This window comes from Erpetoichthys calabaricus, chromosome 16 (genome assembly GCF_900747795.2).
Source record: "Erpetoichthys calabaricus chromosome 16, fErpCal1.3, whole genome shotgun sequence".
Classification (NCBI taxonomy): Eukaryota; Metazoa; Chordata; class Cladistia; order Polypteriformes; family Polypteridae; genus Erpetoichthys; species Erpetoichthys calabaricus.
Genome location: NC_041409.2, coordinates 77,039,304 through 77,057,178, shown reverse-complemented (window position 1 = coordinate 77,057,178; position 17,875 = coordinate 77,039,304). Strand labels below are relative to the sequence as shown.

General features: G+C 41.4%; 1 protein-coding gene across 6 annotated transcripts in view; it reads right to left on the bottom strand.

Annotated features, from left to right (window-relative positions):
* The window catches only part of LOC114667188 (ena/VASP-like protein), a 144,518-nt gene that overhangs the window by 49,227 nt on the left and 77,416 nt on the right, over nucleotides 1-17,875 (bottom strand). Inside the window, exon 1 of one of the 6 annotated variants that reach the window (XM_028822393.2) lies at nucleotides 10,184-10,232. The exons of the other annotated variants lie outside the window; for them this stretch is intronic. Within the exon in view, the coding sequence (XP_028678226.1) occupies nucleotides 10,184-10,197 (14 nt within the window). The 5' untranslated portion in view covers nucleotides 10,198-10,232. Of the gene's footprint in view, nucleotides 1-10,183; nucleotides 10,233-17,875 lie in introns of those variants that run through there. 6 annotated transcript variants of the gene reach the window in all.

The following is a 17,875-nucleotide window of genomic DNA, read 5'->3' as shown; positions in this document are numbered from 1 at the left end:
ATCTAAAATGCCAAGAGCTGTGTCTGTATGTCACGCAATTACTTGTGAAATACTGGGGCTAGGACCTCAATCTTGGCCTTAATCGAAAGCCATGGCATGAAACACACTGGTGACACAAAATAAATGTGGGTAACAGCAACCTTTGTAAGGGTGTTGGTGTTTGAATCTTTCTTAGAGCAAATTGCGTAGGCAATCTGATCGAGAAGGTGACATGGAAGAGAGAAAGAGAAGAGCAACGGCATCTGCTGAGCATCCACCAAATTGAAGAAGCCAATCATGTGATAGGAAGAAGAAGAAGAAGAATTACAACCCCTGCATCCACTGTGCTCCATCTGCTGGTACTGAGGAGCTACTGAGGCTGGAATCTTGATCTTGGTCTGCATGTGTTCCTGTAAAACATAAAATTCTCAAATCCTGTTTCTTCAATGCAGGTTTACAGAGGGCCCAACCTTTCCCAGCAGTGCTGAAAATGATCAGAACAGAGGCCTACCCCAAGCCTTGCACTGGACAGGCACTCAAGACATGAGCAGAGGAGCAGATTATTTTAAATTTAGTATAGTAAAGCATACCGAAAAAGTGTTGGAATGAAGGGGCAGCATGTCTGCTCGACTCTTGTGGTTGTAGTCTCCTCTACCAGTAGCTGCCCTTTCATTGTCTTCCTCTGAACGTAAGCTCAGCTAGCCCAAACTTTTCCTCAGAGTCACTTCCGGGACTGGGGCAAACAGGGGGTTCAGATAGTCCTTTAAAGAGCCAGGCACATTGGGAGCTACCTTGCCTTCCCCAATAAGCAGCAGAGCTTCAGTAGCTTCCATCTACAGCCCCCAGTTCCCAGTACGTTTGGCCTCCTACACCCAACAGCAGGACAGTGAATTATAAAATTCAGGTTGTGGATGCAAAATTATTCAAAATATACCTAACAAAGCAGCCCCATCAGGCCAGGTATTGGGGGTCTACCCTCACTGCTTGCTGTGCTATGCAGGTCAGTTGTAATGGACCTTCCTTCAACTTCCTGGTCTCTCTTTTCCATATTATGGCAGATTTCCAGAACACCACTAAGGTTCTGATCACCCGCAAGTGACATTTCAGTTTATTTTTGTATAGCGCTCGTCACTGAGTGCAGGTGTAGATAGATAGATAGATAGATAGATAGATAGATAGATAGATAGATAGATAGATAGATAGATAGATAGATAGATAGATAGATAGATACTTTATTAATCCCAATGGGAAATTCACATATAGATAGATAGATAGATAGATAGATAGATAGATAGATAGATAGATAGATAGATAGATAGATAGATAGATAGATAGATAGATAGATAGATAGATGTAAAAGGCACTATATAATAGATAGATAGATAGATAGATAGATAGATAGATAGATAGATAGATAGATAGATAGATAGATAGATAGATAGATAGATAATGAAAGGCACTAAATGATATAGATAGATAGATAGATAGATAGATAGATAGATAGATAGATAGATAGATAGATAGATAGATAGATAGATAGATAGATAATGAAAGGCACTAAATGATATAGATAGATAGATAGATAGATAGATAGATAGATAGATAGATAGATAGATAGATAATGAAAGGCACTAAATGATATAGATAGATAGATAGATAGATAGATAGATAGATAGATAGATAGATAGATAGATAGATAGATGTAAAAGGCACTATATAATAGATAGATAGATAGATAGATAGATAGATAGATAGATAGATAGATAGATAGATAGATAGATAGATAGATAGATAGATAGATGTAAAAGGCACTATATAATAGATAGATAGATAGATAGATAGATAGATAGATAGATAGATAGATAGATAGATAGATAGATAGATAGATAGATAGATAGATAGATAGATGTAAAAGGCACTATATAATAGATAGATAGATAGATAGATAGATAGATAGATAGATAGATAGATAGATAGATAGATAGATAGATAGATAGATAGATAGATAGATGTAAAAGGCACTATATAATAGATAGATAGATAGATAGATAGATAGATAGATAGATAGATAGATAGATAGATAGATAGATAGATAGATAGATGTAAAAGGCACTATATAATAGATAGATAGATAGATAGATAGATAGATAGATAGATAGATAGATAGATAGATAGATAGATAGATAGATAGATGTAAAAGGCACTATATAATAGATAGATAGATAGATAGATAGATAGATAGATAGATAGATAGATAGATAGATAGATAGATGTAAAAGGCACTATATAATAGATAGATAGATAGATAGATAGATAGATAGATAGATAGATAGATAGATAGATAGATAGATAGATAGATAGATGTAAAAGGCACTATATAATAGATAGATAGATAGATAGATAGATAGATAGATAGATAGATAGATAGATGTAAAAGGCACTAAATGATAGATAGATAGATAGATAGATAGATAGATAGATAGATAGATAGATAGATAGATAGATAGATAGATGTAAAAGGCACTATATAATAGATAGATAGATAGATAGATAGATAGATAGATAGATAGATAGATAGATAGATAGATGTAAAAGGCACTATATAATAGATAGATAGATAGATAGATAGATAGATAGATAGATAGATAGATAGATAGATAGATGTAAAAGGCACTATATAATAGATAGATAGATAGATAGATAGATAGATAGATAGATAGATAGATAGATAGATAGATAGATAGATGTAAAAGGCACTATATAATAGATAGATAGATAGATAGATAGATAGATAGATAGATAGATAGATAGATAGATAGATAGATAGATGTAAAAGGCACTATATAATAGATAGATAGATAGATAGATAGATAGATAGATAGATAGATAGATAGATAGATAGATAGATAGATAGATAGATAGATAGATAGATAGATTTATTAATCCCAAGGGGAAATTCACAAGTAGATTGATGTGACAAGTTCTCTTGTAAAATTAAAAGACAGACTTTACTAATTACATAATAAGTGCATTAAAACACAAAGCAGCTTGACATTGATGAACATAATTGGAGCCCAACTCTCTCTTTACATTGATCAAGTGTTGAACTATGGTAGTTGAGCCAGCTCCACAGTCAATTAATCAGGCTACCACAATCCACCATGTACAAAAGGCTTTAAAAGACAATACATTAAGGGCTCACCACGAAACACAAACCTCACATTAACACCAAATACCGGAAGACCAAATTAGAGGTTACTAAGAAGAACAGACATAGCTAGAACAAAGTGGCATGACAGAAGAAAAAGGTTATGTGAGGGTCCAGACAAGGAAACAAACCGCAGATGAACCTAAACTTGACTGTTCAGTATGGCAGCTGCCTCTGGAACTGGCACACTCATGGCAGTAAAGAATGGAGCAGCAGGCCGAGTTCAAAAGCTGACAAGGAGACAAGTAAATGCCACCAGACTTGATGGTCGGAGCTTTGTCACGCAGCAAGGCCAGGACTCTAAAGACTCCACCAAGCAATCTGGGGTCCAAAAGAGTAAAAAAGTGGAAAGACTAAGAACAAAGAAACAAACACATCAAACGGGATTTTATAGAGCAACGTTAGCCATCACACCATGGTGTTTTTTTTTAATTCTTATTGCAATTCTTGTTTAAACAACCTACTAAGAGTCCACTGTGGGCCAGAAGCAGAACTGAACCATCCACCATCTCCTTACCTGCTATTCTATATTTCAAGGAGAATCAGACATAAAATTTAACTTAGTAAATAGAAAAAGTTTGAATTAGCAATCCCACCTCTGCCACCAAGAATCAAATGCATCACAAGTATTACACTTAAAAAAATTATTATGGGTGTAAGAAATTTTTCCTGCGAAATATACATGCATTCAGGGGTTTTTGATGCCAAGAAACATTTCTGGCTACTCACTTTTAGAACATCAGTACTGTACATAAGACAATAAGAAATATGACGAATGAGAGGAGAGCATTCAGTCCTTCAAGTCCGTTTGAGAGCTCATAGCTAAGCTGTCCCAATATCTCAACCAGTAACTTCTTAAAAGTTCTGCTTTAACCACCTGTCCCAGTAATTTGTTCCTGATTCCCACAAATATTTAGTTGTCACAGCTTCTGGAAATAAGTGTATTTTATTTCTGTTATTCCTTCATGCTGCTGCGATGCCATTTTGTTTTGTTTTTCTGCACCACCATATTGTGAGTCCAGTTGTCAGGACGCTGCTCCTAGCTGCCGGGTGGAGCGTCTTTGAATGTCATGTGTCCCAGACAGCTGGGGACCCTACCCAGCCGGGACGCCTGTACGGTCCCCGAGATGGACGATACCTCCCCTGGGCCACGAGACCGGCAGCCGCCCGGGTCTACTTGTGGGCGACTGGAACGGAGCTGGGTCGCTCGCCCCTACGGGAGGACGTGGCCACCGCCAGGGGGTGCCCAGACGGTTATGAAATCCTGGATGGCAGCACTTCCGCCACACCAGGAAGTGCTGCCGGAAGAAATCCCAGGGGTACCCGGAGTGCTTCCTGGTGCTCTCCTGACACTTCCGCCACACCAGGAAGTGTCGTCAGGTGGAGCACCTGGAGCTCATCCGGGTCATTATAAAAGGGGCCGCCTCCCTCCAGTAGACGAGCCGGAGTTGGGAGGAAGGAGACGGAGCTTGTGAGGAGGGGAGTGGAGGTCAGAAGAAGAGAAAGAGAAAGAGAGAAAGGAAGAGAGTTGGTGGAGGAAGGCATTGTGGTGCTCAGGGGAAATAAAGAAGTGTGTTTTGGACATTCTGGTGTCTGTCTGTCTGTCTGTGTCCGGGGGTATGCTTTCCACACATGGTATCGTGACGCCATTGATTCGCCGTTTTAAATATCAGCGTGATGGGACGTTTGCCATCTGTGATTTATTCTATGTTAATTAGTGTTCCCTAATTTTAATTCTTATTTATTTTGTCTTTTTTCTCTTTCTTCATCATGTAAAGCACTTTGAGCTGCATTATTTGTATGAAAATGTGCTATAGAAATAAATGTTGTTGTTAAGAATAATAGAAAAAGCTCCATGCACATCTCTTATTGAATTCTGATTTCTTTCTCCCTTGACTGCATATTTCGGTTTTCATTTGGCAATAGAATTAATATTAATCGGTTACTGACCCATTTCTGTCTTTGACGACGATTCATCTCCTGGCCCTTTATTTTTTTATTCTTTCACATGTCAGCCTTTGAGAAGAACAAGAAACAGAAAACAAGTGGTGACAAAGCTTCTTAAAGACTTGTGATATGGTGATGTCACTTGATTTGACCATTAAATACCAACCTCCATCAGTGGATCTAATCTGGCAGCAACAGGAGCAGGACAGAGACCAACCCTGGATGAAGACAGAGACCAGGCCTGGGTGAATTATCAAACCATCACACTTACGGTGTTCCTCAACTGTACGCTCACCCAACATGCTTGGCCCCACTTAGCTTGAGCCATGTACTGTGAGGAGTAGCATGAGGCACAAGATGGTGACCAGCACTGGACGGGATGACAGTCCATCACACCCACACTGGGCAGTTCTTAGTGGATGGTTAACCTGAAAACACGTCTCAGTGATGTGAACGATTGTGTGAAATTCCAGCAGGCAGTACCTGGACTAGGGTTCAGATTCAAGTCTCCTGGAGCTGTGAGGTGGCACTGCTACCCAAAACACCAGCAACGTTTTAATGTATTTATTCTCACCTCAAATGAAACGTTAAAGCATAAATCAAAAGGAGTCAATTGAGACTTGTGCGTCACACTGCTCTTTTCATCTCAAATCCAAGTGGCAGTTCTGACTACACTGTCATAATGTGTATGAAGGGCACTGCATTTGGGGATTCCTTATCATTAAAATAAGAGGAAAAAAAACAAATTATTAGGATGTGCTTTCTGACAGCTGCTGCCACTGGATAATCCAAACATTTCCAATAAGCAAGTGTGATATTTTCACAGCGTGACACGTTTGAAACCAAGGGAACACACAAGACAGCACATCACATTATGGGCAATAACATCCATGTGCGTGTGCCCTCCCTCTCAAGAGGAGATAACACTCGGCGCTGAATTATCGGTTTTTACTAACACTTCTCATCTAATTTCCTTAAAAATCTTTGCGGCATAATATCTGATTATGATGTTAGGGTGCCAGGGGGCACTGGTGCTTTTGGAAGCCTTCCCAGCCTTTAAGATAAAAAAAAAAAGAGTTCCTGGGGTTCAAGGGTCGTAAGAACCGAGGATCTCAATTTGTAAGCAGTTTGCCCCTTAAAATCGTTTTAAAGGCGTCCTTGGCCTCAGGAAAAAAAAAAAATGAAATTTTTACATTCAGATCACTCAGTGTCTAATACCTGCCATTCCTTCCTTAGCCTTCTTGGCACTACAAACTGGCCTCACATGAGTGACTGTGGGTGTGCTTGTGTTGACTGGCACCCTGCCCAGGACTGCCAACTCTCCTCGCCCTATACACCTGCCTTTGAACCTGAGCTGGATAAGCAGGTTAGAAAATGGAAGGCTGGCTGGCTGGCTGACTGGCTCCAGGTTCATCTGCTGTCACTGCCTGCCAATGCTGCCACCTAGTGCACAACACTGAAATAACTACTAGGCAATTAACCACCAGAGTCTCAGGAGCCACTTTCACAAAATGACCCGAGGCCTCTTTTATAAAGACTACGCACGCACAAAAAGAGGCTTAGAAGGTGCGTGCGCAACTTACCACGCAAATGTCGGGATTTATATAAGAAAACTTGATGGGGGAAATGTGCAAATATTTATGGCAACTCTGACCCACGCATATGCAACATTTGGAAGAAACTGGGAAATGATGACGACCTTGATCAAGTAGGGTAAACCAGCTAAATGATGACTCACAGTTACTTAGCTGTTACTATAATGTGTGTTTATGCGACAAACATACAGTATTACACCTCAGAAGTGCTGAATATGGTGAACAGGCTGTATTTCCGTTCCCTTTTAAGGATTTTAATGTTGCGTATTTGCACTGAAGAACTTTAAAGGCTAAAGGAATATCTGGAGAAAAACCCACTAAAACATGGGGAGAATGTACAAACTGCACACAGACAAATCAGTACTGCTATGATGAATGATTAATTACTAATATGATTGCCTGCTCAGGACTGTATTGTGACGCACGGCTCCAACAGCACTATCATTATTGCTGATGTCATGACGGTAGTGGGTCTCATCAATGATGTCAATGACACAATGGAAGGGGAGCACCTGGCAAATGCAACAACCTGTCTCAGTGCTGACAAAACTAATACTGGAGCACCTCAGGGAACCGTCCTGTCCCCCTTCCCGCTTACCCCCTCTACAGTAACCAGCGCTTGCCATAAACATATTTATTTTCAGATGACTCGTCCATCATAGGCTGCATTACTAATAGAAACATCAGAGTACAGGAAGGTTGTGGAGGACTTTGATTTGTGGTGCGGGGACAACAACCTGCAACCCAACATCAGAAAAACAAAAGAGCTGGTGGAGGACTTCAGGAGTGCCAAAGAGGCTCTGAGACCAGTCACCATTCAGGGGGACATCAAGGGGGAAATGGTGTACAGCTACAAGTACCTGGGAGTTCACATGAACAACAAACTGGACTGCTCTGAAAATACCGTGGTGCTGGACAAGAAGGGCCAGGGCAGACTGGACTTGCTATGGAGACTCAGGTGTTTTGATGCGTGCATCGAGCTGTTGGAAATGGTCTACCAGTCCACAGTAGCCAGTGTGGGGTTCTACGCTGCAGACTACCGGGGAAGCAACCTGAGCACAAAAGAAGCACAATGTCTGAACAAACATATCAGGAAAGCCTCCTCCATCACAGGGTGAACCCTGGACAACCTGAGAGCTACTGTGCAAAAGAGGATGGTGGCAAAATTGGATGCCATCATGAAAAATCCCCTCCAGGAGGCGCTCTCTTGGAGCACTTTTAGACACAGACTCTTAGACTGTACTAAGAAGCGCCTCTGGGGGTCTTTTCCGCCCACTGCTATCAGGTAATTCAATGCTTCCACCCAATGTACTTGTGAAGTTTATTTTTTTACTGATGGGTTGATAGATTGGTTGTATTATTAGTCCTGTGATTCTTTATTCTTGTTTTTCATGTTTCTGCTGCTGTATGCATTTGAATTTCCCCCTGGGATTAATAAAGTTGATCTAATCTACTCTAAATAGATGATCGTGGAGGAGTTCAGGGAGACTCGCCATGCCCACACTCCACTTTACATCTAAAGTTCTGTGGTAGACAGAGTGAACAGCACCAAATCCTTTGGTGCGCGCCTGGCCCAGGATGTGACATTGTCTATCAATACCCCCTACTTGACCAAAAAAGCACAGCAGTGACTCCACTTTCCTCACCAGCTGAAGAGGGCAGACCTTCCACACCATATCCTCACCACATTCTATGGGGGCACCATTGAAAGCGTCCTGACCAGCTGCATCACTGTCTGGTATTGGAGCAGTTAGGCGTCTGATTGCAAGTCCGTTCAACGGATAGTGCGCACTGCAGAGACCATCACTGGGACTTCTCTCCCTTCCACTGTGGACTTGCCTCCCACAATATCTTTTCTCTGCTTCCATCCAGTTGATGGTATCGGGGTCTGGGGGCCATCACTGCCAGATTGAGCAACAGCTTCTTCCCACAGGCACTCAGGCTCCTGAACAGAATGTCACCCCCTGACTCTTTGTGTGCCCCCTTAACACAGAGTCTTATCTAATTACTCCAGTTCAGTATTCCTTATCCAACTCCTACCATCCCTTTTGGTCAATACGATATCCATTTGTACAGATGTTGTTTCTTGTTCTACATTCCCTTATGTAAAATTGTCTCACTATTGCTCCATGGCCTGCTGTGTATGTGTACAGATGGCATGACCATGAAGCCCACTTGACTTGACTGTATTTCCTTGTCTACAAAAATAATACCTGACAAATGTATAAATAAAACTGGGAAATAAAAATGTCTCATTTTACAGAACCAGAAATGGCTAAAATGAGCCCCTCAAGGCAACCAAAAACACTTTCTTTTCTTTTTTTTTTTTGGTGGGTGAGATGATCTGAAAGTGGGCTGCTCAACGTGACAGGGCCAGGAGGCAGCTGAGAAGTGACAAGTGGATTTGGTGGCCACCACTGCAGTCGAGCTCCTGTGACTTGGGAGCGGGTGGTCAGGACACAAGCAGACTGCAGCTGAGCCCAGCGGAGGCGGGGGTCTCAAGGGACTGAAGTGTTTGAACAACACTACCGAGACAAAGCTGGGCAGGAGATCAGCATGTGACAATAGTGACAGGCTGCCAAATGACACGAGCAGGCTGTCGTCTGTCTGACTATAGTAAAGCGACACTGGAGCGTGGCAGCCATGCTGAACATAGCTTAGTGAGTGTTAAGAGTTAGAGCCAATCTGAACAAAAGAGGGTCACAATAGTGGCACCAAGTGACAAAAGAGAATTGTAGGTGAGCCGGACAAAGACGTTAGTTAACCACACAGGCGAATGGCCATAAATAGTTTAAGAAGAGATGGAGAAAGCAAGATGGGGCCATAGTGAAAACAGATCAGAGACTCTAGAAAGTAAAGGTCAAAAGGAAACGACACACCAGCTGAAGGCAGCTGAATGAGTGCAGAAAGATGAAGCCAAATCGAGAGACCAAAGCTGGCAGCTGCCAGTCTGGATGCAGGAAAGTGACACTAGAGAAACAAAGCCAGGCTGAATCCAGCAGCCGAGTGGGCTACAACCCCGGAGATTTGATTTAATCATCTGACCTGGGAACAGTCAAAGACAACTGTCCATTCAAAGTCATGCTGGACAGGTGAGGCCGGCCAGGCTTGCACTTGAAACAGATGAAGACAAGTGACCCTAGAAGATGACAGCCATGACAAGCTAAGTAAAGCAACCCTGAAAATGAACAAACCCAACTTGAACGCTGGACCCTCACATGGAGTTGTGAGCTGAAAGATGAGGGGGTCAAGCTTTATCAACACAAACAAGTTATAATGACACTAAACCTGGTCACTTTATATTGGTGCCCACCAAACATTACCATTCTCTCACACAACTGGCAGAATAATTCCCTCAGTCTCAATCCAAATCCTTAGCGGGAAAGGCACTATAACAAGAGCGCGAGTCATCTAATCCCAGTGCCAGCTCCCCTTCTCTTGGTTTTCTACTCACCCAGCGGCTGCCATCGTGGCCCTCAGAGATGACTGGTGTACTGCACTGAAGCTTTCTAAAAGTGAACTGAAAGGATGTGGCTCCTGAGAGTGTCAATCTCAACCCAACAGGAAGTTAACAAAAAAAAAAAAAACAGGAAATCTGCATGACTTAAAAAAAAAAGAAAGCGAATGAAAGATGGGCAGCAAGAATTCTGTGGTACCGGACAGCTTTCCAGACTGATCAGGTGCCCACAGTGTGTCTAACCGAAATGTAACCCACAAGACCAAACTGAATTTCCCAAGGCAGGGTAATAATAACACTTACCCTGATCTCGACCTGTACCTTTAAGTGCATGTAAAGTACGTTACCAGTGTGCCAACACAAAGTCCATAGAGGAGCTCACTGCCAAGGCTGGGGGTGCAGAATGGCAGTCCCTAAAGCAATGCCAGCCTAGCAGGTTACACCCATCCATTCCATTTCACTCTCTCTTTCCCAATCTCCATCTAAAACTTGAGTTTTGTACCATGCCCATATCACACAATGCCACCCCTTCAGGCTTGGACTATGTACAGATACTCACTGGCACTACTTAAAGCTTCATTTCTCTCTCAGTCTCAAGTGTGTCTCTCAAAACTTGAGTGCGCTGCCAGCTCAGACCTGGGTATACCAATGATTTTTGGCACCTTATTTAAGACTGTCACACCAAAGAAACAGGCTAAGCAAATCAGTGAGACAGGCTTTACTTGAACTGAACTGAATTTAAGCTTCACTGGCAGGCAATGCACTGTAGATGGTAAGAATTGTTTCAAGCGACAACTTATAGAGAGACGATCTGAAGTCGAAAAATGATCAGTAAAATAAGAGCGCCTATAAATAATAAAACATATAAAGATTGGGCTTCCTCTTTCACTTCTCCAAGGTTATGAAATGTTGCAAACAGACTGGGGTGAGGGTGGCAGAGAGAAGAGGGGGCAGGAGGCATTGGGTTTAACAATCAAAATGGTCTGAACAACAGATCAGTTGGCCATGCCCACCTTCCAACAGTTACAAAGAGCGTCACTCTTCAATGGGCGCTGGTATGGACAGTCACGATGTGGTTCATGGGAGAAGTCGCAGAGTTTCTGTTTCATCCTGAATGACCAACTCAAACTGTTTAAGCTTCAAAGGCATGCAGGTAGGAGCTATCAGGCTTCAGCGGGCAACTAGAGGAGAACACATGGGCATATCGGATCGATTACCCTGTGCAGTACACAATCATTCAGCATGGAGTCAAACCCAAGCTCTACTCCTGCTGGTTAGCTGTGGGCATCAGAAGTTACATCTTGTCTCCAATTTTTAATCTGCCAATCTGTCACTGCAGAATGTGGGGCCCAGCACAGGCAAGGACCCCAAAGTGACATTCCAAGTCACCTCACCTCTTCTTCAGCATGTGCCGCCGTCAATTCTACATGTTATAGTTTAACATGTATTTACAGTCACGTCACCCTCTACTTCTACCTTTATATCCCCTCTCAGCACAGTTATCACGTCCCATATCAGAGTTCAGTCACAAAATGCCAATGGGCCCCCAAATCACCTCCTAGTGACCCCGAGTGCCACCTCCCTGTGGGTTCCCCACAGAGCCCAAGTGTCCAGTTTGAACCTCCCCTCTCAGCCCCTTAGTTTGTCACTTTCTGTGTTAGCTTAGGGCTACAGCCACACTACCTATGTTTTCATTTCAAAACGCAGACATTAGTCTCCGTTTTGGCCACTACCCCGGCTTTTATAGCCCCCAAACAATGGACACTTTTGACAACACTCTCCAGAGCTGTATGCTTCTGAAAATGTTGTCTCAGCGCTGCAGTGTGGATGGGTAAAAATGAACAAAAACTTTGAAACTTTAACGTGCTCTGATTGGTTCAAGCTTACTACATGGCCCTTCTCTGATTGGATCCTGCTCATTACAATGTCTCATTCCCTGATTGGTCAACCTTCCTGAAAGAAAACTATATTCCAACATGGTGGACACAAAGGATTTGCTTTCCATGGCACTTCTTTTGCTGCTTACCTGTGTGCATCTAAATGGTGTTTTGTACACTTTGAATGCTGTATAAAATTACAAAAGGCAAACGATTCACCATTCGCTGCTGTTTTGTGATAAATCCCATAGCCACTGGTATTTTTCCTTTCAAGGATTTTTCTGCCAATGCACTCATGATCAGTGCAGGCGAATGTCCGTGGCATCTTCTTTTTTGGTTGTTTTAGTAAATAATGCTAAAATTGTGTGGACGGAGATCATTTTTCATTTCAAAAAACTAACTGAAACTTCATACTATGGGTTTTAGAGGTCAGGATTTGGTGTTCACATTTGTGTCGCAATATGATGCATTTGTTAACATTGCTATATTTTAATCACGTTTTTGGCAATGCCATTAACAATTGCTGTAACAGTTCCTTGCCTATGGCAAGCCAAATTATCATTCAGAGATATCTTTAAAACATTTAAAGATATCTTGAAAACATTTAAAGATATCTCTAAATCTTTTAAAGATATCTTTAAATGCAATTAAGATATCTGTAAATCCTTTAAAGATATCTTTATGAAAAGCTGTTAAAGATATCTTTAAATGATTTACAGATATCTTCAAATCAATTACAGATATCTTTAAATCAATTACAGATATCTCCAAATGTCACTTTGGCTTAGAATATTTTAGTGAAGGTTGTTACTGATATCTTTAAATGAGCACTTGCGTATTTAAAGATATCTTTAAATGATTTGCAGATATCTTTAAATGAATTACAGATATCTTTAAATGAGCGCTTGCGTATTTGCAGATATCTTTAAATGAATTACAGATATCTTTAAATGAACACTTTGTATTTAAAGATATCTTTAAATGATTTACAGATATCTTTAAATGAGCGCTTTGTATTTAAAGATATCTTTAAATGATTTACAGAAAACAGAAATATAAGTATATTTGTAATTCTATAATAAACGAACGAAAAACGGAAGCCTTTCACAGGGAGTGATGTGATTTTTGAATAATGAGTACAACTTTTAAATAAAGAGGAAGTGATTTAAAGATATCTGTAATTCGTTTTAAAGATATCTTTAAATAAAGAGGAAGTTATTTAAAGATATCTGTAATTCATTTAAAGATATCTTTAAATATGCAAGCGCTCATTTGAAGATATCTGTAATTCATTTAAAGATATCTGCAAATCATTTAAAGATATCTTTAAATATGCAAGCGCTCATTTGAAGATATCTGTAATTCATTTAAAGATATCTGCAAATCATTTAAAGATATCTTTAAATATGCAAGCGCTCATTTGAAGATATCTGTAATTCATTTAAAGATATCTGCAAATCATTTAAAGATATCTTGAAGTGCATTAAAGATATCTTAATTCGAGATACATTTCAAGATATCTGCAAATCATTTACAGATATCTATATATCATTTACAGATATCTATAAATCATTTACAGATATCTTTAAATCATTTACAGATATCTTCAAATGATTAAGAGATATCTCAAATGATTTAAAGATATCTTGAAATATTTAGAGATATCTTTAAAAGATTTAGAGATATCTTTAAATGTTTTAAAGATATCTCTGAATGATAATTTGGCTTGCCATACTTGCCAGTGTTAGGCAGGGCGCCTGGGAGTGTGCGACATGTTATTTCGATAGCAGGTGGTATAAAAGGTCGGAGTTATGCATTTCCGGATTTGTTCATTTCAACTTAAAAAGACCTCTAGCGTGATTTTTCTTTTGTGGATCAGTTTGATCCCAGGTTGTCAAATCTTTCCTGTCTTTTTGACTGTCACACACGCGAGTGTTGGGAATGTCTCACCGAATGGAAAAAAAAAACCACAGGGAAGGCATCGAATGTGACACAACCATTAACTCAGATTCCACTTTCTCTAGAATGGAGGAGAATACTCTAGAAGATCTCTGACCTGTTTCTGATGTCACTAGCTCTGCCTTTTACATCTTATCCCTTATAAAACCAGCCCCCAAATCCTGTCTGTAAAACCAGCTTACACTTTGGCTCTCAAAGACATCACTGGGCTAGTGGTGATAGTGAATGACACGCTGCCGCCTGGCTGCATGTTGTGACTGTCACTCTCAGTTATGATGACAAATGACAGTGACATCCAGGAAAAGATCAAGTGCAAAATATGCATTTCAAATAAATGTTGAGTCGTCACTGCCTGAAAAAAGGAGGTAAAAATAACTACAGTTAAGCAAGATGTTAAAGAAAAGCCACAGGAGATGTGATATTCAGTTCTCAGTACCCTGAAACAGTAAACGTGCCCAACAACACTGACACCACTCGAGCAAAACAGCGGCCAAGGCTACACCACACCTAACGTCTCAATGTATGTCTGAACGAAACACTAAAGGAAGTTAACGATACTGTCTAATTGGAAAAGCCCCACATACCATACCGCAGCGTTTTTAACATGTTATACATATATATATATATATACACACACACACACACACACACACACATATATATATCTATATATAGGCGGCACGGTGGAGCAGTGGGTAGCGCTGCTGCCTCGCAGTTGGGAGATCTGGGGACCTGGGTTCACTTCCCGGGTCCTCCCTGCATGGAGTTTGCATGTTCTCCCTGTGTCTGCGTGGGTTTCCTCCCGGCGCTCCGGTTTCCTCCCACAGTCCAAAGACATGCAGGTTAGGTGGATTGGCGATTCTAAATTGGCCCTAGTGTGTGCTTGGTGTGTGGGTGTGTTTGAGTGTGTCCTGCGGTGGGTTGGCGCCCTGCCCAGGATTGGTTCCCTGCCTTGTGCTCTGTGTTGGCTGGGATTGGCTCCAGCAGACCCCCGTGACCCTGTGTTCGGAGTCAGCGGGTTGGAAAATGGATGGATGGATGGATATATATATATATATAGTGATACAGTAAACTCTCGTTTATCACGGTTAATCCGTTCCAGACTCTACCGCGATAAATGAATTAGGATTCTTCATTTATAGATCGAATATTTTCGCAGTTAGAGCATAAAAAACCTGTTTACGGCCTTCTAAATATGTTTTTTAACATTATTAGAGCCCTCTAGACATGAAATAACACCCTTTAGTCAAAAGTTTAAACTGTGCTCCATGACAAGACAGAGATGACAGTTCCGTCTCACAATTAAAAGAATGCAAACATATCTTCCTCTTCAAAGGAGTGCGGGTCAGGAGCAGAGAATGTCAGAGAGAGAGAAAAAAGCAAACAAACAAAAATCAATAGGGCAGTTCGGGCTTTTAAGTATGCGAAGCACCACCGGACAAAGCAGCTTCAAGGAAGGGAGCAATGTGAAGGTAGTATTTCAGCATTTTTTAGAGGAGCGTCCGTATCCTCTAGGCCAGTGTGCGAACAGCCCCCCTTCTCACACCCCCTCCGTCAGGAGCAGAGAATGTCAGAGAGAGTGAGAGAGACAGAGAAAAACAAACAATCAAAAATCAATACGTCCTGTTCGGGCTTTCAAGTATGCAAAGCACCGCGTGGGAAGCATATCGTATATCATTGAGGAGTTTTATTTAATATGTAATACGTGCTCTGGTTGGGTAGCTTCTCAGCCATCTGCCAATAGCGTCCCTTGTATGAAATCAACTGGGCAAACCAACTGAGGAAGCAAGTACCATAAATCAAAAGACCCATTGTCCGCAGAAATCCGCGAACCAGAAAAAAATCCGTGATATATATTTAGATATGCTTACATTTAAAATCCGTGATGGAGTGAAGCCGCGAAAGTCAAAGCGCAATATAGTGAGGGATCACTGTATATGGCTGGCAGCTTATCCTGGCCAATACCCCCACGCCGCTAGATGGAGTCCTCCCTGCAACATGGAGGTGCCCCGATTTCAGCAGGGCATCATGGACAATGAAGTTTTAATGCACAGCCCTGCCGGGGGCCACCAGGGGACGCTGCAGGGAGGCACAATGGTTTTTATTATAGCCCGGAAGTACTCCCTAATCATGGAGACGGAAGGAATGAAGTACTTCCGGGCTGAAGAAAAGAAGAAGATTTCATCTGACTCAGAAGTGCTATGAAATCACATGGACTGAGAGTCAGAAGCACTTCCGGGTCAAGGAATATAAAAGGACTATGGGAAACCCCGGCAGACTGAGCCGAGTTGGGAGGGTGTGGAATGGAGTTGCTGGGAGTGGAGGATTTGTGATTGATTATTGTATTGATTTATTATTGAGTATTGTGGGAGTGGAGGTGCTTTGTGCACATTATTATAATAATAAATTTAATATCGGACTTTTACCTGGTGTCAGAACGTGTTGTCTGCGGGTTCAGGGGTCAACAGGGACCCATATTTCCCACTATATATATATATATATACTGTATATATAATGTGTTACGGGCGGCACGGTGGTGCAGTGGTTGCGCTGCTGCCTCGCAGTTAGTAGACCCGGGTTCGCTTCCCGGGTCCTCCCTGCGTGGAGTTTGCATGTTCTCCCCGTGTCTGCGTGGGTTTCTTCCGGGCGCTCCGGTTTCCTCCCACAGTCCAAAGACATGCAGGTTAGGTGGATTGGCGATTCTAAATTGGCCCTAGTGTGTGCTTGGTGTGTTTGTGTGTGTCCTGCGGTGGGTTGGCACCCTGCCCGGGATTGGTTCCTGCCTTGTGCCCTGTGTTGGCTGGGATTGGCTCCAGCAGACCCCCGTGACCCTGTGTTCGGATTCAGCGGGTTGGAAAATGGATGGATGGATAATGTGTTAAAATGCATATATATATACTGTATGTCTGAGACAAGGTGAACTCTAAGTAGTCAATGTAGACAATTTATGTTTGTTGTGCACCATCTTAAGGAGTATATTTTGTAATATATGTGGCAATAAAAAGCATTGCATCTGTCTTTCCAACACATGGTGCATCACAAACATTTGTACTAATAAAATACAAAAAATATAAAATGTAAAAATAAAAGTTTGTGATGAACCATCAGTTAGAATGACAAATGCAAAGCATATGTCTCTGCTATATTCCATTTGGTATTGGATTCATAAAAGCAATGTTAATATTTGTCATGCGCCATCTATAGGAATAACAAAATGCACTGTACATGTCTCTGTTATATGCCATTTGGTATTGGACTCGTAAAAGCAAAGTTAGTGTTTGCAATACACCATCTGCTGGAATTCCACATCTAATGCATATATCTCTGTTAAATGGGATTTGGTATTGGATTAGTAAAAGCCGTGTTAACATTTATGATGCACCATCTGTTGAAATGACAAATTCAATGAATATGTTTTGTTATATAGAATTTGGTATTGGATTCGTAAAAGCAATGCTAATATTTGTGATGCACCATCTGCTGGAATGACAAATGCAATGCATTTTATTACTAAATATTATTACTAAATGTTTTTGATGCACCATCTGTTGGAATGATGAGACATAACCACCAGACAGACACACAGATACACACTAACCAATCCTTTTATTAAGGTGTATATGCAGTATATATATTGTGACACACGTGCATCTGAGATTTGACGTCCGGGCTCATCTCAGGTTAGTGCTACTGCTCCAGGACATGAGGGGACACGATTGCTGAGGGTAACATCTCCCTTTTCTCCTACAAGGAGAGAAACTGACTCTGCCCCTGAAGTCCCTCTGCTATAAAAATGAGACGCTCCCGGCTCTGGACAGAGCAGCCCGATGACTGGAGCTCCTACCTGAACTTG